Source organism: Mauremys reevesii, linkage group 8 (genome assembly GCF_016161935.1).
Source record: "Mauremys reevesii isolate NIE-2019 linkage group 8, ASM1616193v1, whole genome shotgun sequence".
Classification (NCBI taxonomy): domain Eukaryota; kingdom Metazoa; phylum Chordata; order Testudines; family Geoemydidae; genus Mauremys; species Mauremys reevesii.
In genome coordinates, this window is record NC_052630.1 from 74,395,297 (window position 1) to 74,420,347 (window position 25,051).

The 25,051-nt window shown below is 47.3% G+C and overlaps 1 protein-coding gene across 2 annotated transcripts in view; it reads right to left on the minus strand.

The window, feature by feature from the left end:
• TLCD4 (TLC domain containing 4) overlaps positions 1-22,638 on the minus strand; it is a 75,155-nt gene extending 52,517 nt beyond the window's left edge. The window contains exons 1-3 of one of the 2 annotated variants that reach the window (XM_039485062.1): positions 22,434-22,638; positions 7,389-7,554; positions 1,986-2,075 (exon numbers count right to left, since the gene is read on the minus strand). In XM_039485062.1, coding sequence (XP_039340996.1) covers positions 1,986-2,075; positions 7,389-7,543 — 245 coding nt within the window. In that variant the 5' untranslated portion in view covers positions 7,544-7,554; positions 22,434-22,638. Of the gene's footprint in view, positions 1-1,985; positions 2,076-7,388; positions 7,555-19,064; positions 19,546-22,433 lie in introns of those variants that run through there. The other variant, XM_039485061.1, reaches the window with a different exon arrangement.
• Between the last annotated feature and the right edge of the window lie 2,413 nt (positions 22,639-25,051).

Sequence of the window (25,051 nt, forward strand, 5' to 3'; positions counted from 1 at the left end):
GCACAACTAACTCTGAAGGACAGGGTTGATTTGGACACTATCACATAGCCACCCACAATTATACACTGAGAGGGCATGTGGCAGAAGCAGGGAAGTGAAGCTGGGGAGGAGGTATTTGGCCAAGTTATAACAAGCATTTGAAAACTTGAAGTTTGCACGTACTCAGTAGAGACTTTCTAGAGTTTAACAGCTAAAAGTCTCTGAAGATTTCATCCTCACAGAGCATGCTCAAGCCTCTCGCAGCTACTAGTGCTGACCAGACTGCGCATGCACCATTCCCACAAAGCAATGGAGCCCAGGAACACTGGGTTTCAAAGGATTTTATCTGTAATGGCTGCTCCAGGCCAATACCAATAATCAGTTTATGCAAAATAAAAATACTTAGCACTTTATATCTTCAAAGTGCAATTTAGATTTTGACTTGTTCCTTGAAGGTGCTGCATGCTCTCAATTTCCATTGAAACCAATGGAAATCAAGGGAGCTTAAAATCTTGCAGGACAGAACCCTAAACGATTATAATAATATCCCTGTGATGAAATAGTGAAAGTATTATCCCATTCTTACCAATGAAAAACAAACACAGCAATATTAAAGAACATGCCCAAAGCCACACAAGTCATTGGCAAAGCTGTGATTAGAACTCATAACTTCATAGCATCCAGTCCTGTTCAGTACACCAGACCATATTGCATTCCATTACTGATCTGTAAACAACTGAGCAGTATGAAATGCAGACCTTTGTTCTGTTCTTTTAAAACCAGGTGAAATATTTTTTTCATTTAAGTTTAATCTGATCCCCATGTTGTGATTCAGTTTAAAATAAAGTTATGGTGGAAAGATGAGTTAAAGCTTTTAAAAAAATTAATTATACAGGTAAAATCAACAGTACTTCTTACATAGCTTTAAAAGAAAGGAAAAAGTCAGTCCCAATAAAGGGTAACAGCTTCAACTTTCTGCTAACAATCTCATGAATCAACTCAAACAAAATCTTGTATTATACTGCAAAAGTCTGTTGGGGGAGGGGGAGACAAACACCAAGGACCAAAACTTATTTTCTTTTGAGTTTTTAAGTTGTAATGCAGGAAGATCTTCTAATTAGTCTGAGGAACTACTGAAAATCATTGACAGGAGGAGTAGCAGCATTTATTAAAGAGAGAACCTCTGCTTTACCACTATTAAGAAAAACCTTTTCAGAGGGGGTGGGGAGCTAAAGAAAAACTGATAGAGTGTCTTCATTTTACACTTAAAATCTCATCTAACTTTTGGTCATATTTTTTCCCCCTACAGACATTCAGAGTGTGCAACCAACCTAATTCTCAATTACTAAGGGACAATCTCCACTCATTGATATATTTTGCTTTCCACAACCAAATCTCTGTACAACTTTTCATGAGTGATGTACCCAAGTATTCGGATTCTAATATCTAAATTGTATTGTTAAATCTATTCACCTAAATTTGGATTATTGCTGATTATATACACTATGTATCATATGACTTTTTAAAACTAACTCTTTTCCCAACCCGTGTATTATATAATTTTTTTAACATTAGCTTTAATAAATTTTTTATATCTTCGCTGTTTCACTTTTCAAGCAAAACAGTAAATAAACACAAATGATGTCAAATCTGCAGTCACCTTTTTGATTGTTTACGGCTGTATTTTCAGAACTGTGCATTAAAATTGGAAATTGAATTTCAATTAACAGTCCTGAGAAATGTGTGTCTAACTGTTCATACTACTTCGTAGAAACTGTTATACAGTAGGCTTATAATGGCATTTTAATTGGCAAAATAATTTGGATTTTACCAGATAGTCAGGACAGACATATAAATGACCCTCCACATTTTAAGAGAAACTGAGTGATAATTTGGCTAGTTAATACTCTTAACATGATAGCAACATTGGAAGACAAAGATGTGGGAAAATGGGAACAAAGAAAAAAGTCATATTCTTAAAGTCAGTTTGATATAACTTGCCTTACCAGACATGGTCAGCATTAACAGCTTCATCATACAACAAGATATATACACAAAAAGCACCAACCACCAAGGCATGGAATGTGGATACTGTCCTGAAAAAAAGACATATATATTACATTTGTGATGACCATTCTGACTGATACCACAATTTAGAATATACCATCTTAAGTGCAAGATGGTATATTTCCAAGGAAGTTCTGAATGATTGTACTATAAAGACATTTCATTTTTATATTATATCTATCAGCTCATGGAATTACTTGTTTTTAATATAGACAGCAAAAGTATACATAGGGAAGGAGGAAAATATTTTTGGTACAATCAGTGCTTCTTTTTTTTTATAATGACAAAGTAGTTAAAACATAAAATTAACATACCTTGATAGCTGTCCCATTTACTGACACTTATCTGAAAAAGCAAACTCATGACTAAGCTCTTTAAATTCATTCTTCCAGCAGTAATCAACTTGTTAAACAAACCAAAAGGAGACTTCTTGTACTTTATACTGAATTCAAACTGGTACTATAATATGCTATGTTAGCAGATTTCTGTTTGTAAACACCAAATTTAACAGCTGGAATGCTTTTCTGTTCTTGTTTTTTTAGGTGGGTGGGGAAGGCCATAGATTAAACAGAAACTCTAGCACTGACAGCTTCAGAGAAGGACAGTCTTGTGCATATGACCCAGCTTCTTGGTCTCTCAGAACAAAATTGAATAGTACAAGACTGCAATTGCAAGACTGCAATACACAAATATGAGCATCATAAGTTTGCTGAGGGAGTAGAAGCTATAGTATATATGATAATGCTTATTTTGACACACAGCTTCATCTTCAGCACAATTCCTAAACTCAACATATTCCCTCCCCTGCATTAAAGATGGCTTTGGAAGGGGGTCTGGCAACATCTATGCTAGGCCAAATGCCTGCAAATTTCAAGTTGGATATACACCTCTATCCCTATAATGTGGTCCTCAGGAGACAAAAAAGCTCATCGCGTTAGAGATGAGACCGTGTTATATCGAACTTGCTTTGGCTCCCCTGTTCCTTGTTCCCTGAGCGCCCCCTCCAGAAACTCCCGTCCCTAGTCACCCCCAGGACCCCACCCCCTACCCAACCTCCCTGTCCCCTGACTGCTCCAACCCCTATCCACTCACCAGGCACTCACCAGCAGCAGCGGGAAGTGGAGCAACGCGGCCTCAGCCCGCTCCACTCCGCCACCTCCCAGCCGTGGCACTCCGCTTCCCACTGCCGGTGAATGCAGGGAGGTTGAGGAAAGGACGCCCCTCATTCTCACCTGCGGCGGGAAGTGGAGCGCTGCAGCTGGGAGCTGGCAGAGTAGAGCGGGCTGGGGTCGGGCTGCTCCGCTTCCCGCCGCTGGTGAGTGCGGGGAGGTTGGGGAAAGGATGCCCCCGCACTCACCGGTGGCAGGAAGTGGAGCGACACGGCCCCAGCCTGCTCTACTCCACCAGCTCTCAGCCGCAGCGCTCCACTTCCCGCCGCCGGTGAGTGCGGGGAGGTTGGGGAAAGGACACCCTCCACAAGCGGAGCGGAGCGACACAGCCCCAGCCCACTCTGCTTTCCTTGCCCCAGCCCCAGCCGTGTCACTGGGGGGTTGAGGAAAGGTCCCGCACTCACCTGCAGCGGGAAGCAGAGCGCTGCGGCTGGGAGTTGGCGGAGTGGAGCGACCTGGGGCCAGGCTGCTCCACTTTCGCCGCTGCCAGTGAGTGCGGGGGGGAGGGGAATCCCTTTCCCCAAGCCCTCTCCCCCGAGCGACACGGCTGGGGCCGAGGTGAGGGAAGTGGAGCGGGCTGCTCCCAGCCCCCTACTAATCCCCTGGGCCACTCTGGGACTGCGGGGCCCCCAAAAGTGCCCCCCACAGCTCTGCCTCCCAGACTCGGGGGGGGGGAGCCCCTGGCTCCCCCTGAGACCCTCTGCCCCTTATCCAACCCCTCGGCCCTTGCCCAGCACTCTTAACATGCTGCTCAGAGCAGCATGTCAGAGCTTAACCGCGTTGTATGCGAACCCACGTTATATCGGGTCACGTTATATCGGGGTAGAGGTGTATTCCATAGAAGGCAGCATAATAAGGGATGCATAGATCCAAAATTTGTGAAGTGTGCACCCAATTGTGGATTTAAAACACTGCAGTCAGACACAGGGGATACCATCGTCTCTGAAATTAATACTCACTCCTACCTTTTTTAATTTTAGTGCAAAAGGAAAAGACAAGGTACAAAAATTGTGTTTACTATAACCTAAATATTTCAAACATGACATTTCAAAATTACATGTCATGCTGTAAGACTTTTTGGCTCCCAAGGACAGTTATAGCGAGGTAGAGATGTATATTGGAATTAGAAAAGATTCAGAAAAAGGACAACAAAAATAATTAGGATTATGGGACAGCTTCCATGTGAGAAGAGATTAATAAGACTGGGACTTTTCAGCTTGGAAAGAGCCGACTAAAGGGGGATATGATAGAGATCTATAAAATCCTGATTGGTGTGGAGAAAATAAATAAGGAAGTGTTATTTACTCTTCTCATTATACAAGAACTAGAGGTCACCAAATGAAATTAATAGGCAGCAGGTTCAGAATAAACAAAAGGAAATATTTCTTCACACAACACACAGTCAACGTGTGGAACTCCTTGCCAGAGAATTTTGTGAAGGCCAAGACTATAACAGTGTTAAAAGAAAGAACTAAATAAATTAATGGACAATAGGTCCATCAATGGCTATTAGCCAGGATGGACAGGGATGACATCCCTTACCTCTGTTTGCCAGAAGCTGGGAATGGGTGACAGGGGATGGATCACTTGATGACTACCTGTTCTGTTCATTCCCTCTGGGGCACCTGGCATTGGCCGCTGTTGGAAGACAGGATACTGGACTAGATGGACCTTTGGTCTGACCCAGTATGGCCGTTCTTATCTACAAGGAAATGGTAGTTTGAGGGGTGGTCTCCTTATCTGTCCTAGCTTTGTGTTATGTCTTTTCCTGCCAGGGAATGGTTTGAGGTGGTAAAGATTGTATTTCCCTATCATCCCGGTGGGCTAGGCACAGAGCCCCAGAAAATTTCTGTTTTCAGGCAGCCCAGGGATCCCAGTATGGCCATAGTGGGGCTCCATATGGGAGAGGAGGTGGCATCCAGGATTGTTCCCACCATTTGTGGTGACCTCCCCAGGCTTCCTCCTTGTCTCTATGACTAACATAGAATGGGTTCCTATAAAGGTGGGTGGGAGAGCCCTACACTGAAATATGAGAGGCTGAATGGACTAATTGGAGGTCCCCTTTATCTTCCATTGATCTATGAGGAGGAAGAGCCCCAGCTGAAAGCAGTGCAAGGAGTCAGGCAGTACTGGTGACACATGAATGTCCGGTGACCGAGTAGGTCTCAGTGCCAAGAGGCATTTGGTGCCCATGATCAGCAGTGATTCCTATTCCTCTGCTACAGTCAAGTCCTTCAAGTACCTAACTTCTTGAGGTACCAAATAAAGCATTGGTATCAATGTGATGATCTCTCTCTAAGTGGACAGTACCAAAGGTTTGGATTGCTCCAACAAGGGCACCAACAGAGGCAGATGCTTCAACTTACAGCATACCAAGGGACCTGTCATGGGGCAGTACTGGAGGTAGGGTTGTGTCCAGTTATACCGGCTGGAGGAATGTCTCTCCTTGCCATCTCTGACATGCCCAGATGGTACTAAAGCTTGCTTGGAAATGAGTTTGTTCTAAGAAGAGCTATGGGGTTTCCTGGCTCCACTGGTACTGCCGGGGTAGCCTGTAGCCTGAATGGTACTGGGTAGAGAGGTGGACAATTCTGAGACCATTGACCCAGTAGGAGACTGATGTCTTTTAGGAAGACAGTTCCTGCAAGGTGAGTTGGCGTTCCTCTTCCTGGGGCTTCTGGAGGTCTCAGAAACTTTCCCTTTTGGGGGGGAGTGATGAACTGAGGTTGACAGGGCACTGGATGTGTCTGGAGATTGATGTACTGGAGGGGGAAGTCTCCTGACCTGCCTCTGAAGCAGAGAAAAGAGAACACGCCATCAGAAGCCTCAGCTTGATCTTCCCGTTCTTCCTCACCCTGCATTTAAGGGCTAAACAGAAGTTACATTCCAGTGGGATGTGCGAATCTTCCAGGCAGCTAACACACTTGGAGTGGTCATTGCTAGCCAGGATGGCCTCCCGGCAAGTGAGGCACCATTTAAAAGAGCTGGGCATGTCCTCCCCAGGAAAGCAAACCTTCCAAAGGGAAGGAGAAAAAAATGTAAAACTAAACTAAACAGCTATACTAAGCTAAACTAACAATAACATTTTGATAGGTGAGGCACACTCAAGGTGGACACGTTAGAGCTGCACCTCAGGCAGAGGCAGATGAAAAGGAACTAAGGGTGATTCACCTGTCCAGCCGGATGTAGCCTCAGTGCAGGGCATGAGGCTGTGTAGGGTGAATGCACAAGTCAAATGGACACTGCCAGCAGAAATCTCCAATTGAAAACACATGCTGTAGTGGGGTGGTCACCCGGCTCCTGCCTGGAGGGGTTAAATGCATCCCTGGAGAGGGCTGTGGCTGGGGAAAGGCTGATAAGCACAGCTGAGGCCATGCCCCAGTCAGGGCACAGCTGGCCCTATAAAAGGGCTGTGAGCCAGGAACTCTAGATACACACTCTCTCTAGCTCCTTAGAGAGAGAAGGACCTGGCTGCCTGGGAAGCTGACAAGAGTACCTTGGCTGGAGCAGTGCTGGGGAAGGGCAGCTAGCCCCAGGCTGCAGCCTGAGTTAAGGGCCCACAAGGGTTCTAGGGCTACAGAGGGGCAGCCCAGGAATAGGTAGAGACAGTTGGTCCAACCCCCCCTTGCTGATGATGAGTGGTTTATAGACTGCAGTCTGCCCCAGGGAGTGGGGGCTAGATGATGACTGGCAGTAGCCACTGAGACAAGGTGGGGATAGGGTGTTGAGGGTTCCCCTGGAAGGGGAGGCCCAGAGACGGAGGGGTTAGTGCTGGGGGCAGAACCCTGGTATACAAGGGCACCGGGGTCCGGGAGGGATATGGGGGCCGGGGGCAGGCGAGACACCGGCCTGCAGAGGGTGGTCCGGGCTGGAAGAGCTAATTCCTGAGACGACCAGCAGGATGCACCATGCCAAGGGGACACTACTCAAAGAAAAAAGAAGACCTCCGACATACACATTCCTTCTTTGCACTCCTTAACAAAGCTAGATGTAATCCAGCATTTACAGTAAACTGGAGGGAATTTTGCTTAGATCTTCACGTAGGTTTTGGGAGATGGGGGTATTTTAATAATTTTTACATCACCAGTTATAAGCTGTTATATATTTGGGAGCTTAAAAGTTACTAAATTTCTGAATCGATTCGTTATTTGTATTTATTTTTAAACACTTTACCTTGAATTCCATTCAATCTTCCTTTTTTGGTTGAGATTATTAAAAGCAGGAGTTATTCTTGTTGATGCCCAAGAACTTAGAACATGGAACAGAAGCTGAAATATGGTAAAACTGGTAACAGCAGTGCCAATAATCAGTTTGTTGAAGGTAGCCATTATTCTTCAGCCTGTTAATTGGAATGGCAGAATTACTGTCTCAGTCCAGACATTGATTAAACTATTTTGTTTAAGTAGCTGCAAAAAGAATTTTCAGCCTCCAAGATAGTAATTTAAGTAGAAACAAAAATAAAATGTAGTGCTACACAGAACACAATAACCTTCAGATGTAAAACAGTGATATATTAAGTAGCCATTTGAGTTGCCCTATAAAATAGTGAATGTGTTCAGTCTGTACCTGAGGGGAGGGGAGGAGAGGGGAGGAAGAAGTGCAAACAATTTTTTGGACATTCCTAGATATTTTCTAGATCAGGGGTGGGCAAACCATGGCCCAGGGGCTGCATCCAGCCCTTCAGACGTTTTAATCCAGCACTCAAGCTCCCGCCAGGGAGCAGGGCCCAGGGCTTGCCCCACTCCGACGTTCCAGTCAAGGAGTGGGATCAGGGGCTTGCCCCGCTCCACACTTGCTGTGGCTCCTGGAAGCAGCAGCATGTCACCTCCTCCAGCTCCTATACATAGGGGCAGCCAGGGGACTCCACACACTGCCCCGCCCCAAGTACCGCCTCCACAGCTCCCATTTGCCGGGAACTGCTTCCAGGAGCTGCTTGAGGTAAGGGCCAACCAGAGCCTGACCCCCTCCTGTGCCCCAACCCCCTGCACCAGCCCTGATCCCCCTTTCACCCTCTGAACCCCCTGGTCCCAGCCTCGAGCACTCTCCTGCACCCCTAACCCTCATCCCCAGCCCCACCCCAGAGCTGCACTCCCCCTCTGCACCCCAACCCCCAGCCCAGAGTCCCCTCCTGCAGCCTGAACTCCTCATTTCTGGCTCCACCCCAGAGCCCGCACCCACAGCCAGAGCCCTCATCCCCTCCCACACCCCAACCCCAAATTCCATGCGCATTCATGGCTCACCATACAATTTCCATACCCAGAGGCGGTGCTCAGGCCAAAAAGATTGCCCACCCCTGTTCTAGACAGACATGGCAGACAAAGGCTCCAGTTATGGAAATAGGAGTAGAAGTGAGTTTTTTTACCCATGAAAGCTTATGCCCAAATAAATCTGTTAGTCTTTAAGGTGCCACCAGACTCCTTGTTGTTTTTGTGGATACAGACTAACACGGCTACCCACGATACTTGAGTTATGGGACTATTATTTCAGACTTATGGAAAGAATTTCAGCACCATTCTCAGGGATTTAACCATTTCACTTCAATAGAAGTTAGAGGGATTTGCAAAACTAAATTCCCATACACCACATAGAATAAAAAAAACAAAACAGTTATCTTCCTGTATCCCAAAAATAATCCAACCCTTTCGCAAGAGAAGCTAAACAAAAAAAAAGACAGGATAACTCATAGTAAAAGACGGTTACTCACCGTAGTAACTGTTGTTCTTCGAGATGTGTTGCTCCTATCCATTCCAGTTAGGTGTGCGCGCCGCGCGTGCACGGCTCTCTGGAACATTTTTACCCTAGCAACTCCGGCGGGCCGGCTGGGCGCCCCCTGGAGTGGCGCCGCTATGGCGCCTGTTATATACCCCAGCCGGCCCGTCCGCTCCTCAGTTCCTTCTTGCCGGCTACTCCGACAGTGGGGAAGGAGGGCGGGTCTGGAATGGATAGGAGCAACACATCTCCAAGAACAACAGTTACTACGGTGAGTAACCGTCTTTTCTTCTTCGAGTGATTGCTCCTATGCATTCCAGTTAGGTGATTCCCAAGCCTTACCTAGGCGGTGGGGTCGGAGTGAGACGTGGCAGAGTGTAAGACTGCGGAGCCAAAGGCTGCATCGTCTCTTGATTGCTGCACCAACGCGTAATGGGAGGCGAAGGTGTGGACAGAAGACCAGGTGGCCGCTCTACAGATGTCCTGGATGGGAACATGGGCCAGGAAGGCGGCCGACGAGGCGTGCGCTCTCGTTGAGTGAGCAGTGAGGCGGCATGGTGGCACGTGAGCAAGCTCGTAGCATGTCCGAATACATGCCGTTACCCAGGAGGAAATCCGCTGGGAGGAGACCGACTCATCCTTCATGCGGTCGGCGACTGCCACAAACAGCTGGGTCGAACGCCGGAAGGGCTTCGTCCGCTCAATGTAAAAGGCAAGGGCCCTGCGGACGTCCAGGGTGTGAAGCTGTTGCTCCCGAGGGGAGGCGTGCGGCTTCGGGAAGAAGACCGGGAGGAAGATCTCCTGGTTGAGGTGGAAGGCTGACACCACCTTGGGGAGGAAGGCCGGGTGTGGTCGAAGCTGCACCTTGTCTCCGTGGAAGATGGTGTATGGTGGCCCAACCGTTAGAGCACGGAGCTCAGAGACTTGTCTCGCTGATGTAATTGCGACGAGGAAGGCCGTCTTCCAGGAGAGGTAGAGCAGAGAGCACGTGGCTAGAGGCTCGAAGGGCGGTCCCATAAGCTTGGCCAGAACGAGGTTCAAATCCCAGGTCGGGGCAGGACGCCGCACCGGCGGGTACAGGTGGTCCAGGCCTTTAAGGAAGCGGGAAACCATCTGGTTGGAGAAGATGGACCGACCTCCCATAGATGGACGAAAAGCGGACACTGCTGCCAGGTGTACTCTCAAGGAGGAGACCGCAAGACCTTGCTCCTTAAGGTACCAGAGGTAGTCGAGGATGGTAGGGACAGGGACTACGAATGGATTGAGTCCTCGTTGATCACACCAGAGTGCGAATCGCTTCCATTTCGCAAGGTAGGTGGAGCGAGTGGAAGGCTTTCTGCTCTCTAGCAGGACTTGCTGTACTGCCGCCGAACAGTCCCTCTCTGCGTGGGTCAACCACTCAGGTACCAAGCTGTAAGATGGAGGGACTTCAGGTTCGGATGGCGGAGTCTGCCTAAGTCCTGGGTGATGAGGTCCGGCCATAACGGAAGGGGGATGGGATCCCGAACGGAGAGCTCGAGCAGCAGGGTGTACCAGTGCTGCCTCGGCCAGGCCGGAGCTACGAGTATGACGTGGGCTCTGTCCCTCCGAAGCTTCAGTAGCACTCGGTGCACTAGCAGGAACGGAGGGAAGGCGTAGAGGAGGCGATCCGTCCAGGGGTAAAGGAAGGCGTCCGACAGGGAGCCTGGCGAGCGACCCTGGTACGAGCAAAACAGGTGGCACTTCCTGTTCTCCCTGGAGGCGAATAGGTCTATCTGGGGAAACCCCCACCTCCGGAAGATTGTGTGGACGACATCTGGACGGAGGGACCACTCGTGGGAGAGGAACGACCTGCTGAGATGGTCGGCCAGCGTGTTCTGCACTCCCGGAAGAAAGGATGCTTCCAGGTGAATTGAGTGGGTCACGCAGAAGTCCCACAGGAGCATCGCTTCCTTGCAGAGCGGGGAGGAGCGGGCTCCGCCTTGTTTGTTCACATAAAACATCGCTGTTGTGTTGTCCGTGAACACCGCTACGCATTGGCCTCGTAGACGGGCGTGGAAGGCGTGGCACGCCAAGCGAATTGCCCGCAGCTCCCTGACGTTGATGTGGAGGGAGAGCTCCTGGGGCGACCAGAGGCCCTGGGTGTGAAGGTCGCCCAGGTGTGCCCCCCATCCCAACGCCGAGGCATCTGTTGTCAGTGTCACGGACGGACGAGGAGGGCGGAACGGGACTCCTGCACATACGACCTCTGGGTTCAGCCACCAACTGAGCGAAGCGAGGGTAGGCTTCGTGACCGTGACTACTCTGTCTATGGAGTCGCGGTGTGGGCGGTACACCGACGCCAGCCAAGATTGAAATGGGCGAAGGTGCAGTCTCGCGTAGGCTGTGACGAACGTGCACGACGCCATGTGGCCCAGGAGGCGTAGACAGGACCGAACCGTCGTAGTGGGAAAAGCGTGCAGGTCTCGGATGATGGAGACCATCGTCTGGTGTCGAGCGCGAGGGAGACAGGCCCTGGCCACCGTGGAGTCGAGGACCGCTCCGATTAAGTCCACTCTCTGCGATGGAGTCAGTGAGGACTTCTTGACATTGACGAGAAGGCCCAATGCCCGAAACAGGGAGAGTATCTCGGCAATTTGGTCTGTTACCAATTGGTGGGATGGCCCGCGAACCAGCCAGTCGTCGAGATAAGGGTAGACGTGAACTCGACGACGGCGGAGGTCTGCAGCAACTACTGCCATGCATTTGGTGAAGACCCTCAGCGCGGTGGATAGGCCGAAGGGCAGCACCGCAAACTGGCAGTGCGCACCGTTGACCACAAAACGCAGGTAGCGTCGATGGGGAGGGTAAATAGCGATATGGAAGTATGCGTCCTTCATGTCGAGGGCAGCAAACCAGTCTCCCGGATCCAGGGAGGGAATGATGGTCCCCAAGGTTACCATGCGAAATTTGAGCTTGATCATGTACTTGTTGAGCTCCCGGAGGTCCAGTATGGGTCTGAGGCCTCCTTTCACCTTGGGGATGAGGAAATAACGGGAATAGAATCCCCTGCCCCGCCTGTCTTGCGGCACCTCCTCTATGGCACCCAACCTCAACAGAGTCTCGACCTCTTGCAAGAGGCATTGCTCGTGAGAGGGGTCCCTGAAGAGGGACGGGGAAGGTGGGTGGGAAGGAGGGGGCGAAATAAACTGAAGGTGGTAACCATACTGGATAGTACGGAGTACCCAGCTGTCCGATGTTATTTGGGACCACGCCGGGAGGAAGCGGGAAAGGCGGTTGCAAAACAAAGGGGTTGGATCCTGGGAATAGACTGATGAGCCGTCCTCGGGCGTCCCATCAAAACTGTTGTTTGGGCCCTTGCGGGGCCTTGGACGACGCCTGGGCCTGGTTGCGCCTGCTGCCTGAAGGTCTACGGCGGTTGAGGCCGTTGCGCCGACTATTATAGGGCCTTGACCTGGCCTGAGTAAAAGGCCGGAAGGGCTGCTGTTGGCGGAAGGAGCGCCTCTGGGTAGCTGGTGTGTGCATACCCAGAGTGCGGATAGCTACACGACCGTCCTTCAGGGTCTGTATCCTCGAGTCCGTTTTCTCTGAGAACAGGCTGTGAGTCTCAAAGGGCAGGTCTTGTAGGGTATACTGCACCTCTGGCGGCAAGATGGAGGACTGTAGCCAGGAGATGTGCCGCATAGTTACTCCAGAGGCCAAGGTTCTGACCCCTGAGTCCGCCGAATCCAGAGCAGCCTGGATGGAAGAGCGGGAGGCTGTCCTGCCCTCTTCGACCAGAGCCAAAAACTCTCGGCGGGAAGCCGTCGGGATCAGTTCCGAGTATTTCGTGAGGGACACGAAAATGTCAAAGGCGTACCGGGCTAAGAGGACCAGCTGGTTTGCAATGCGCAGCTGGAGACCCCCCGCCGAATACACCTTGCGGCCCAACAAGTCCATGCGCCTGGCGTCCTTCGGCTTCGGCGCTGGGGCTGGCTGTCCATGCCGCTCACGGTCGTTAACAGACTGGACGACCAGTGAGTCCGGAGCGGGGTGAGTGTACAGATACTCGTATCCCGTGGGGGGGACCGAGTATTTACGTTCCACGCCCCTTGCAGTAGGGGGGACGGACATCGGCGACTGCCAGATGGTCGTGGCATTTTTCTGAATTGTTTTGATAAAAGGCAGGGCCACCCGCGTCGGGGCCTCCGCGCCGATGACGTTGGTCACCGGGTCTTCATCTTCCGGGACCTCCGCCACCGGAAGGTCAATGGCCTTTGCCACCCTGCGGAGCAGGTCCTGGTGGGCCCGCAGGTCAATCGGGGGAGGGTCCACCGTAGCGGCGCCCGCCACCGCCTCATCCGGAGAGGAAGATGAAGACAGAGTCTGTACCACCACCTCTGCCGGAGGCTGCTCAGGGGCTTGGGAGGTTGACGCAAGCACTGCGGGATCCGACGACGGTAGGGTCTCCCCCAGTGGTGTTGGGGGAGGGCGGCTCACCGTGGCTTCTGGTATCCTGCGTTCAGCACCCACTGGGCGCTGGGACAAGGGGAGCCCTTGGGACACATGGCCGGCCCAGGGGACCCAAAAACCCCACTGCTGGTGTCCAAGGTGTTGGCTCTGGGTGGGAGCCCGGAGATCTGTCTCGCTGTCCGCCTGGGAGACGACCGATGGCTGATGCGAAGGCCACGGGGGTGCAGAGGCGCTGATGGAGTGTGCCGCGGAAGGAGGCAGCTTGTCCCCAGACAGTGCCGAGGAGCGGTGCCGGCCGTCACGGTGCCAGGATGGTGATCTGGACCGTCGGCCACTTCGGTACCGGGAGCCAGAGCGTGACCTCGATTGTCGGTGGCGAGAGCGGCTTCGGGAGTCGCGACGTCGAGATTGGTACCGGGAACTGGATCTCCGACGGTACCGTCGGTCCGGTGACCGGGACCGTGAGCGGTGCCGGGAGTGCGACTGGTACCGCGAGACTGAGCGGTACCGGGACTGCGACTGGTGCCGGGACGGGGTGAGGTACCGAGACTGGGATCGGTGCCGGGATCAGGACCGACGCGACGGTGACCGTTGCCTGGATCGGGACCGGGTCCGAGGCTTGGAGCATCGCCCCTCTCTTCCGTCAGGGGTCTGGGGCCGCATCATTGCCGGCTTGCCCAACGATTGAACAGCCCGCACCGGCGGTGCCGGGGGCCGGAGGCTTGGTGCCTCTACGAGCTGAATAAGCTCTCTCACCGTCACAAATGTTTCAGGAGTGGACGGGAGATGCAGCTCTACCGCAGCCGGCGCCGGGGAGCAGGGAGGTACCGGACTCGACGGCTCTTGAGGTGCCGGAGTCAACGGAACCGTGCACGGCTTGTGCACTACCACAGCTGGTGCCGGAGGTGCTGGAGGTGGCTGGGTAAGCTGTCCCGAAGCCGCAGGTTTAGGAGCCGGGTGCGCCATCTTCCGCTTCCTCTGTGGGGAGAGGGAACGGTGCCGGGACTTCGGTGCCGTCTGCGTCCCTTTAGGAGCCTCGGTACCGGGGCGGCTCGGTGCCGCTGGTGCGCTGCGCACCGAGGATGGTTTCAGCGGTGCCGGGGACGGAGCGGGGGGCTGAAGTGCCGCCTCCGTAAGGAGCTGTTTAAGGCGAGAGTCTCGTTCCTTTCTTGTGCGTGGCTTGAATGCCGTGCAAATCGGGCACTTATCTGTCCTGTGCGATTCCCCGAGGCAGCGCAGGCAGGAATCGTGCGGGTCGCCGATGGGCATAGGCCGCTGGCAAGCCGCACAGGGCTTAAAGCCCGGAGCCTTGGGCATGAGCCCGCACCGGTTGTGGAAGAAGAGGGGCTAACCCCTCTAATTCCCTACTATACTATTACTACCACAACTATAACAACTATAACAACTAACTTATTCAACTAATCTAACTACTAAACTAAGTGAACCAACTATATACACGAAAGATACGGAGAAACGCTAGGGCTGTGGAGGTGAGAGAGCACTCCACTGTTCCAACTGGCCGTCACGGGCGGTAAGAAGGAACTGAGGAGCGGACGGGCCGGCTGGGGTATATAACAGGCGCCATAGCGGCGCCACTCCAGGGTCGCCCAGCCGGCCCGCCGGAGTTGCTAGGGTAAAAATGTTCCGGAGAGCCGTGCACGCGTGGCGCGCACACCTAACTGGAATGCATAGGAGCAATCACTCAAAGAAGAATTAAAAGATTTAAATACTTTCAAAGGCAATATTCTTAAACTGTCTTAAGAGACCAGCGTATAGAAATAGCTTTTAAGTGTATTTTGAGGACCTTAAATCTAATTAAAGCACAGCTGCTTAACCAAGATTTTGACTAATATTTCACACATGGTAATAACTGTCTAATAGTCAGCATCTTTCTCGAGACTGTCCTAGAAGTAGAGTCCTTCTATATAGAAAAAGCGGCAGGGAATGCCCATGCCCCTTCCCTCTGTTCCCCTGGAGCTGGCAATAGCCAATGAGAATTATTTGCATACACTCCATCTGCAGTCAGTGTGTTAGGTGTACGTACACTAACTGGTGGAAGCAGTAGTTGGGCCTGTTTAGTAAATCCATGGAATACTTTGAGGTGTGTGACAGAGCTGTGATCGTGTATGAAGAGATCTGTATTTTGCTCCTTCATGTGAAAACAGGGATGCATGTATACCTTCAGTATGAATAATGTCTATGCAGAATTGTGTAGGTTATATCAGTAGCAGAGCATAGGGCTTTTATTACAAGAGATATTGTCAGCAATGAGGTGGAATATGAGAGGATTCTTATGATGGTTAAGTAAAGTGCCAGGTTGTTCTCCGTGGTCAGGAGCGGAGCTGTGGTTGGGAGCTGAGGCCAGAGCTACAGCTGGGTCCGCGCCTGGGAGCAGAGCCGTGGCAGGGACTGTGGCTAGGAGCAGAACCATGGCTGGGAGCAGGGCCACAGCTGGGGTCAGGAACAGGGCAGTGGCTGAAGCCCAAGCTGTGGCTGGGGGTGAGGGCAGGGCCAGCACAAAGCTGGGGGCAGAGTGGGGCTGGGAGGTGCTCCTTCCCCATCCCCCTGAACATTTCTCCACACCTCCTGGGGGGGGGATGTGCCCCACAGTTTGGGCACCACTGTTCTAATGCATGTTAGCTTTCAGATGACACAAAAATAATCCAATATATTTTAATTCAAATATGTTGACATATATTTCAAAATATTATGAACCAATTTTCTTCAAACTTAGTTTAGCCTTTATTGGAATAACCTTAACTCAGAGATGCTCTTTCCTATGTGCTACCCTCTATTGTAACAAGCTACTGTACTTGCTGTGTAAGGGAGCATATTTGCACACACACAGCACCCCAAAGTATGTAACTTTTCCCAAATGGACATGGTTCATGAAGTCATTTGTGGGTAAATCAGGTTGTGTGTTTTTGGAGAATGAAAGAATGCATGCATGCATGCAACAGCAACACTGGTTGCCTGTTTACTCTTTTCCAGTGCTGAACAGAGCCTTTGTTTTGTTTTGTTTAAATGAACTTACACTTGCTGTCATTTCTCTGGAAATTGCACCAGGCCAAGAGGTTGTATAACTAGTACATTAAAAATTGCTCTTAGATAGCACTACTGCTTAAACAATCTGAAATATTTACAGATATTAATGAATTAAGCCTCACTACCCTGCAAGTGTAACTATTGCAAAAAAAAGCAAACATCATTCTGGAATGTATTAGTAGAAGTGTTGTAAGCAAGATATGAGACGACATCACTCTGCTGCACACTGATTAGGCCTCAACTGGAGTATTGTGTCCACTTCTGGGTGCCACATTTTAGGAAAGATGTGGACAAATTGGAGAAAGTCCAGAGAAGAGCAACAAAAATGATTAAAGGTCTAGAAAACATGACCTATAAGGGAAGATTGACAAAAATTGGGTTTGGTTAGTCTGGAGAAGAGAAGACTGAGAGGGGACAGGATAACAGTTTTCAAGTACATAAAAGGTTGTTACAAGGAGGAAGGAGAAAAATTGGAGACAAACACCTGTTAAGGATGGTCTAGATGGCCATGAGTGCAGGGGGCTGGACTAGATCTAGTGGTTCTCAGCCAGGGATACGTGTATCCCTGGGGTACGCAGAGGTCTTCCAGGGGGGTACATCAACTCATCTAGATATTTGCCTAGTTTTATGACAGGTTACATAGTGAAGTCAGTACAAACTAAAATTTCATAGAGACAATGACTTGTTTATACTGCTCTATATACTATACACTGAGAAAGTAATCAATTTTCTGTAATAGCATGCTGTGACACTTTTGTATTTTTATGTCTGATTTTATAAGCAAGTAGTTTTTAAGTGAGGTGAAACTTGAGGGTATGCAAGACAAATCAGACTCCAGAAAGAGATACAGTAGTCTGAAAAGGTTGAGAGCCACTGGACTAGATGACCTCTCGAGGTCCCTTCCAGTCCTATGATTCTATGAACATTTTATTTTATAAACTGTCTTGCTTCAATCATCATAATAGCTAGACATGTGACAACAGTGGACAAAAAATTTCAACAAAACTTTTTTCTCCTCTGAAAAACGCAGATTTGGATCAACTGAAACATTTTTCGAATTCATCAAATTGTTTTGAGTACAAAAACTGAAAAAGCTAAATGCTTTGCATTGACATTTTTTAAACAAAATGTTTCACTTTTCTAATTTGAAATTATTTTTCCTTTCAAAAATTTGGTTCAATTAAAAAAACCCTAAACTAAACATTTCATTTTGAGTCAAATGAAACATTTGTAGTAAACAAAGTCTGACATTTTCAGTTCCGCTGCTGAACCAGAAAAAAGCAAACAAAACAAAAATAGTTATTTGCATACCTCTAAATGATAAATACAGATTGCCCACAGCACAAGCAGTCCCCTTCCTATTATAACTCATTCATTCCTAATGACAACTTGTATTCAAATAAACAACTAAAATGCTTAAACAAAACCAATGTGTTTTGTACCCTGCTCTGAAACTGCAAGATTAGTCACATTCCCCTACCAAAACCAAACTGCAAGGTGAATTATGTGTTGCAATATTGCTTATCAAAAAAGCTTATTTCCTCAAAGCTTTCAGATACATCAAGAGTCTTTAGTAGAAAAGAGATAAAGAGAACAAGTGGGAATAAAAAGTTGATAGTGGTACTGAACATTTTAAAATCAGTAACTTAAAAAAAAAAGACACAAACAAAAAAAACCAACATGTGGATACTGTTTGTTCAGGAACAGAAGTTTCTAAAACCAGAAACATTAATAAAAACATTTCCTGAAATTTCAGTTTCAGAGTATTAGGTGGCTGGAGGAGAAAGAAGAAGAAAGGAAATCAATTACACCTAATTTTTAATTTGTTGAGATGCAAACATTTATTTGCAATGTTCAGCAATCAAACATTGCTATACTACCTAGCAGAGGAAAGCCAGATTGTAAACATATTAGAAATAAAAACCATGTAATTACTAGTATTATTTTTTGTCCAAGAGGACAGATATTCAGACAAACCAAAAATGAACATTATATTAGCATTTACAAAATTCAGTTTAAATAACAATCTAAGATATTATATGTAGGGAAATAAGGACATCGGATTTTAAAACAGTATTTTAAATCTGAAAGTGTCCCTTTAAAAGCATTAGTTTATTCAGTGCAGCATTTCAGAGAGGCTGGACCAGTTTCACAGCATTATAGCGGTAGCATATTGTAGAGACAGGACTTGATGCAACTAGACAGCAACCCTGCTGGTCTAGTGGGCAAAAACTGGAGCTGCAATACCAGCTGCCTGCCCCAATTCCAGCTTTCATTTCCCCTCTCCCTGCTGGACTATGCAACCTCCCCTCCCCCGCGCCACCATTCCCACTGACCCGCTCCCACCGAGGACTGCACAACCGCCCCCCTTTCCCATTAACCATCTCCCTGCTGGCCCCGGTCACCACACCAGACCCTCTGATACCCTGCCCCGACCCCTTGCTCCTGGCGGGCGCGGGAGGGGATTAATGGGAACCTGCCCGCCGCCTGCCCCTCACACGACGGGCCTGGAGCTGGGATGCGCAGCCCGGCCGGAGCGGGGCTCCCGGCCGCTCCCCATTCCCCCGGCCCGGAGTGCCTGCCCCGCCCCCGCCCCAGGCGGGCGGGCCGTTTCCCTGTGAAAGGCTGCGGGCACTGCCCCACCCGAGCCCCGCGCACCCTTACCTGGGCTGGGAGGCCAGACGGGGGCTAGTGTGGCCGCAGCTCCTCCCCCATCCCCGCCGGCGCTGCGGGGAGAGCCCTTCGCTGCCTGCCACCCAGGATGCTCCGGGGGCAGCGGGTGGCGGCAGCTCCGAGGGCTGCTGCGACAAGCCACTCACTGCGGGCTCGGGTTACGGCAGCCTCGGCCTTAAAGGGGCCGAGCCTCCGCCACCTGCGAGGGAAGCTGCTGCCCGTTAGTGCCAGGGCTGGGTGCGCTGAGGTGGAGCTAGCGGCCTCCGCGCGCACACGGCGCACTGGGGGGATGGGGTTCGGGGCAGGTAGGCGGCTCAAGCGCCCCGTCTCCTCCCCGTGGAGATGGGATTCAGGGTTTGGGGGGGAGTTGGGGAGACTTCCTCCTCGCCCACCCGCAGAGCCCCATGGTGCTGGGATGTAAGGGGGCCCTTCCCAGTTGGCTCCCAGCCGCCACCGTTCTGAGATTTCGAGACCCCAGGCACGAAGTAACGAATGTTTGGTTCTAAGGGCTGCTACGATACGAGATACTAACTGGGGGTGTGGAGTGACTAGGTCAGCACAAGAGTTAACATTTGAGATTTTAAATACAAAGCAGTCAAAGACACCGGAAGTTAGAGGTTCCACAGAAAACACAATTTAGTATCTTCAGTGCAGGACATAAAGTATATATATGTATACACACATTTGCTGAAGTCTCAATTGTACCATTGCACTTAAATAAATGCAAAAAGCTATCTAAAGAGACACAAAGATCAAAATAAATGTAATCTACAAGAAATATGTAATAGAGCAAAAATATGCACAGCTCAAAATATGTGCCTATCCAGATCTCAACTCCTGCATTTGGTTAAATAATTACTGTACCTAGGAATACAGGAATTGACATAGTGGATCAGACCAGCACTCCATCTAGTTCAGTATCATGTCTTTGTCACTAATACCAGAGAGAAACACAACAATAGGCACTTATAAAATAATCTGCCCAAAGTTTCTTCCTTAACCCACATCAATGTAGAAATAAATGCACTATGCCATATTCCACCTATGGCTATGTTAGTATGGAAATAATTCTGACTAAAAGACCCAGATCTACACATAGATTTCTTATAGTTTAGGGGCAGAAGGCAACATTATATCATTTAGTCTGACATACATTGTGCATAAGTTACCAACAGAATTTGGCCCACTATACTTTTCAACGTGCAGTTTATATAGTTGAATATTCCTATTGTCTAGAAGAAATCATTTGCTGATTTTATTGTCTGAGGTCTAGGTGTACACTCATGCACTCCTCAATACAGTGTGCAAAATACCACAAAACATAAAGAGCCATCTCATCCAAAGGAACTGGGGCATTGGCAATATTACCCTTGGACTTTCTCCACAAGGATCACAGGAATAGAAGTTGTTGCATTTTAGGGCCAATCCTGCAGTACTTACTCAGATAAAATTATAACTGAAGTCAAACTGAATGCCGAATGAATAAATATATAGGTCCCAACCCTGCAGTTTTACAGTAGAACCTCAGAGTTACGAACACCTCGGGAATGGAGGTTGTTCATGACTCTGAAATGTTCATAACTCTGAACAAAACGTTATAGTTGTTCTTTCAACAGTTTACAACTGAACATTGACTTAATACAGCTTTGAAACTGTACTATGCAGAGGGAAAATGCTCCTTCCCCTTTATTTATTTATTTTTAGTAGTTTACATTTACTGGTAACATAGTACTGTATTGTATTTGCTTTTTTTTTTTTTTTTTTGGTCTCTACTGCTGCCTGATTGTGTGCTTCCAGTTCCAGATGAGGTGTGTGGTTGACTGGTCAGTTCGTAACTCTGGTGTTGGAAACTCTGAGCTTCTACTGTAATACTCAAATTAGAACGGAGGAAAAGCAATGGAAACAATTGCAAGCACATAGGTTTGTTTTGTGTGAAGTATGGAAATTCCATTTCACTAAGGATTTTGAGATTTTTTAAATTTGGCTTCATTTCAAATTGGAACAAAAAACTCAAAAATTTTGAAATTCTCCACAAAGGAAATTTAAAAAAATTGTTCCATATCAGTTGAAATATTTCATTTTGACTTTAACTTTTTAATGTTATAATATAATATATAAAATAATACAAAATAAAAAATTCAAAACAAAAAGTTGGTTAAAAATGAAAAATCAAAATGTTTTTGTTCCAAAAATATTCCAGCTAGTTTAGAAATCCAAAGGAAGATGTAAATATTCATAAAGAAATATTTTGTAATAAAAAGCTGTAAATAATGGATTGGTATATACTAAATAGAGCTGGTCAGAAAAACTCAATTGAAAATGCAGTTCTGTCAAAACGGAAACGCTTCACAAAACCATAATGATTTTGCAGAAATTTCATTAAAGAGAAAAAAATGTGGAGGGACCGACAACATCCCATTTCAACATAGTTGGAATGGAGCATTTTGATTTTTCATTTTGAAATTATTTTAAATTTTATTTTGTATTAAATTTAAAATTTAAAAAGTCAAAATCCAAACAAAACCATTTTGTCAAAATTAAACATTCGGATCTAAACAACTTTTTTTTTATTTTCTTTCATGGAGAATTATGAATTTTTCAGGTTTTGTTCCTATTCAAAATGAAGCTAAAATTCAAAATCCTTTGCAAAATAGAATTTCCATTGTCTGCACAGTTCTAGTACTATGAATATATTTTGTACTAAAAACACAATTTAATTACTCCCTTTAAACACACACACACACACACACACAAAACATTCAGGGTATCCCACCCTAAAGAGACATTTAGATAGTGCCAAATTCATCAGCAGAGTTTGGAGAATAGCCATTGCCTTTAATAAAGTAATTTGCAGGGTCCTGTAGCCTCATTCTGACCCTTGTCATAAATGTTGGTATTCACAATCGTGATGATTAGTGGTCCCAAAATACTTATCCTGGATTTGGCTAATGTGTGTGATAAGACACAGGGTGTCTGAGCTACTGGAAGATGCCATGTTGCTGCTTCCACAGATCTCATTATGTCTGTTTTTGTGCCCTTATGCTATACACTGCATAATTAAGTCTCAAACAACAAATTCTAAGATCACTTTTTAAGTTGTCACTCTTTATTAAGGGATCTGTATGTAAAATCTTCTTTCCTCCCTCCATATTCCCTACTCTTATGTTGCTTTGTGTGCTCTTCCCTCAAACTGTGTGACATAGGTAAATCAAAAACCTCACACTCCACTTTCCCTATTCTGCCTCCTTATACAGTACCTTTAGTCTCAAGACAGAAAATAAGCTATTTTCCTCTTTTACAGGCCCATCTTTACAGGCATTAAAGAGCCAAAACAAACACTGAAGTCTGTATGAGTTTTACCTGAGTAAGGACTGCATGGTGAAATCATGAAGTACTTCCAGGAAGAAACACACTACAGAAGTGCTAAGCTAATTTTTTCTTCACTATTCCAACAGAGAGCAGCCCATCTACATTACTCAGCAGAAGACCACCGAACCCTCAACATTTCCTTCACCAACTCCTGCCCCTCCTCAAAGCTGTGAAGGCTGCCTTCTTTCTAGATAAAGAACTGGTCTTCAGAATTCTGGAAGGCTTTGAAGTGACAGTTAAGACTGTAACTGTCATTGTCAGTGCTGAAAGCTATTCGGGTTGTCTGTGGGCCCTACATCACTAGGGAGAAGGCTTTCCAGGTCAGGATTCTACCTCCTGGAAGTTGTAGACTGTCAGGATAGCCATAGTTCTATCATTCAGGAGTTACAGACCTATAATACAGCAAGGGCATGAGAGATTGGATTTAATTCCAGCCTCTAGATCCTTCTCCCAGCTTAATGTGATTTTCAGTGGGGCTCTACATACGTTAAACATTTGGGCCCAATTCTACTCTCATATAATCACCTGCAATTCCCATTAAAGACAGTGGGGAAGATTTGGCCATTAGTGGAAAACCATTCTATGCATTTGCAGTACACATTTTTCAAAGCTTTGTTATTTCAGAACCAAAATTCTTCATCTCTGAGACACCGCTCCTCAGTGAGGTTTTAAATCCATATCAAGTTTGCTGTGTTAAAAAGTAGGGCATTTGTGAGTCATTCAACTGCATTTGAAAATGGTTCCAGTTATGAAAAAATATTTTTTTATGTTCATCTTACTGAGAAACAATCTAACAGAATTTTACCCAGCTTTCCACACAACATGCAAAATCACTTTTGGTCCCAGAACAAGAATGAGAAGTTTCATTCTAGAGAGAATTTTTTCAATAAAACTATAATAATAAAAAACAAGGGCTTATAATGAGTGGGGTGATATAGTTCACAGGGTCAAATTTGTTGTCTGCCTAAGTAGAGTTCCTAGCTCTCATTGTCAGCAACAGGAACCACTTCCCAAACATCAGTAGGGCATGCAGGCAGAAATTTCATGAGGATGGAAAAGCACAGAAAAGGTAGAACCCGAGTCTCCCGTCACAATGGTGTGGATCTGAAGTAACTCCAATGAAGCCAATGGAGTTACACTGGTGTAAGTGAAAAGAGAACCACACTCATAGTTTGGAAGCTGCTTAGGCCTGCAGTGGAGTCCAGTCATAAATCTCTGGCAGGTAACTGTGAGCAGCTAATATCACAGCAGCAGTTGATCCAGATAAACCCAGGGACAAAGGAAGAAGAGATGGCATGGGAAGGAGCTGAATTTGATATTGGTTGTAAATCCTATGTTGGTGGAGGCAGCAGAGGGAAGGAGGAGAAGAAAAAAAGAGGGGGAGGTCTTAAAAAAAGACTTCTGTAGAAAAAAATCCAACCTTCATGCCTTTTTTTATATGGCTCATATGCTTGGGATAGACTCCCAGTTAATGGTTGCCAAGCTTCTTCTCTCCACCAAAAGTCTAAAAATTCTCCTGTTCCATAGACCTGAATGCTTCATGACATGATCCCATTCTGTGCTCTTCCAAGTCTGACTTTAGGCTACAAGGTCTGTAGAATATTAATCTTATGTTTTTAGCACAGTTCACCTAGACCAGTGGCTCTCAAGCTTTCCAGACTACTGTCTCCATTTCAGAAGTCTGATTTGTCTCGCGTAGCCTCAAACTACATGCTTACAAAATAAGACATAAAAATACAAAAGTGTCACAGCACACTCTTACTGAAAAACTGCTTACTTTCTCATTTTTACCATATAATTATCAAATAAATCATTTAGAATATAAATATTGTACTTACATTTCAGTGTATAGAACAGTATAAACAAGTCATTGTATGAAATTTGCTTGTACTGACTTTGCTAGTGTTTTTTAATGTAGCCTGGTGTAAAACTGGGGAAATATTTAGATGAGCTGATGTATCCCTGGGAGTACACAGTGGTCTTCCTGGGAACATGTACCCCTGGTTGAGAACCACTCATCTAGACCATGTATATGTATGGTGCTACATAGTAATACAATAAGCATTTCAGTGTCCAGAGGAGCTCCACCATTCATGACTTTGTTCCTTCTTCACTGCATTTCCCCCGCTCCCTTCCCTTGATTTCTCATTTTTGATCAGACAAGTGGGGCTCTCCTGTGCTTCTGCCACCTCCCATTGCCTGAAATCATGTTTCTGGTATCAATGCTTCCTGTCAGTAAGTGCCCAAAAGTGCTGTTTCTGGCAAGATGTACTCTTGGTCCCTAACCTTTTTCTCTGTCTCAGCATCACCCCTTCATAGACTCACAGATTCATAGATTTTAAGGCCAGAAGGGATAATTATGGTCATCTAGTCTGACATCCTGCAGGCCACAGAACTTCACCCATCAACTCCTGCAACAGGCCCTTTGGCTGAGTTACTGAAATCCTCAAATCTCGATGTAAATACTTGAAGTTGCAGAGAATCCACCATTTACTCTAGTTCAAATCAGCAAGTGACCCATGCCACATGCTGCAGAGGAAGGCAAAAAAAAACACCCCAGGATCTCTGCCAATCTGTTCTGGGAGGAAATTTATTCCTGACCCCAAATA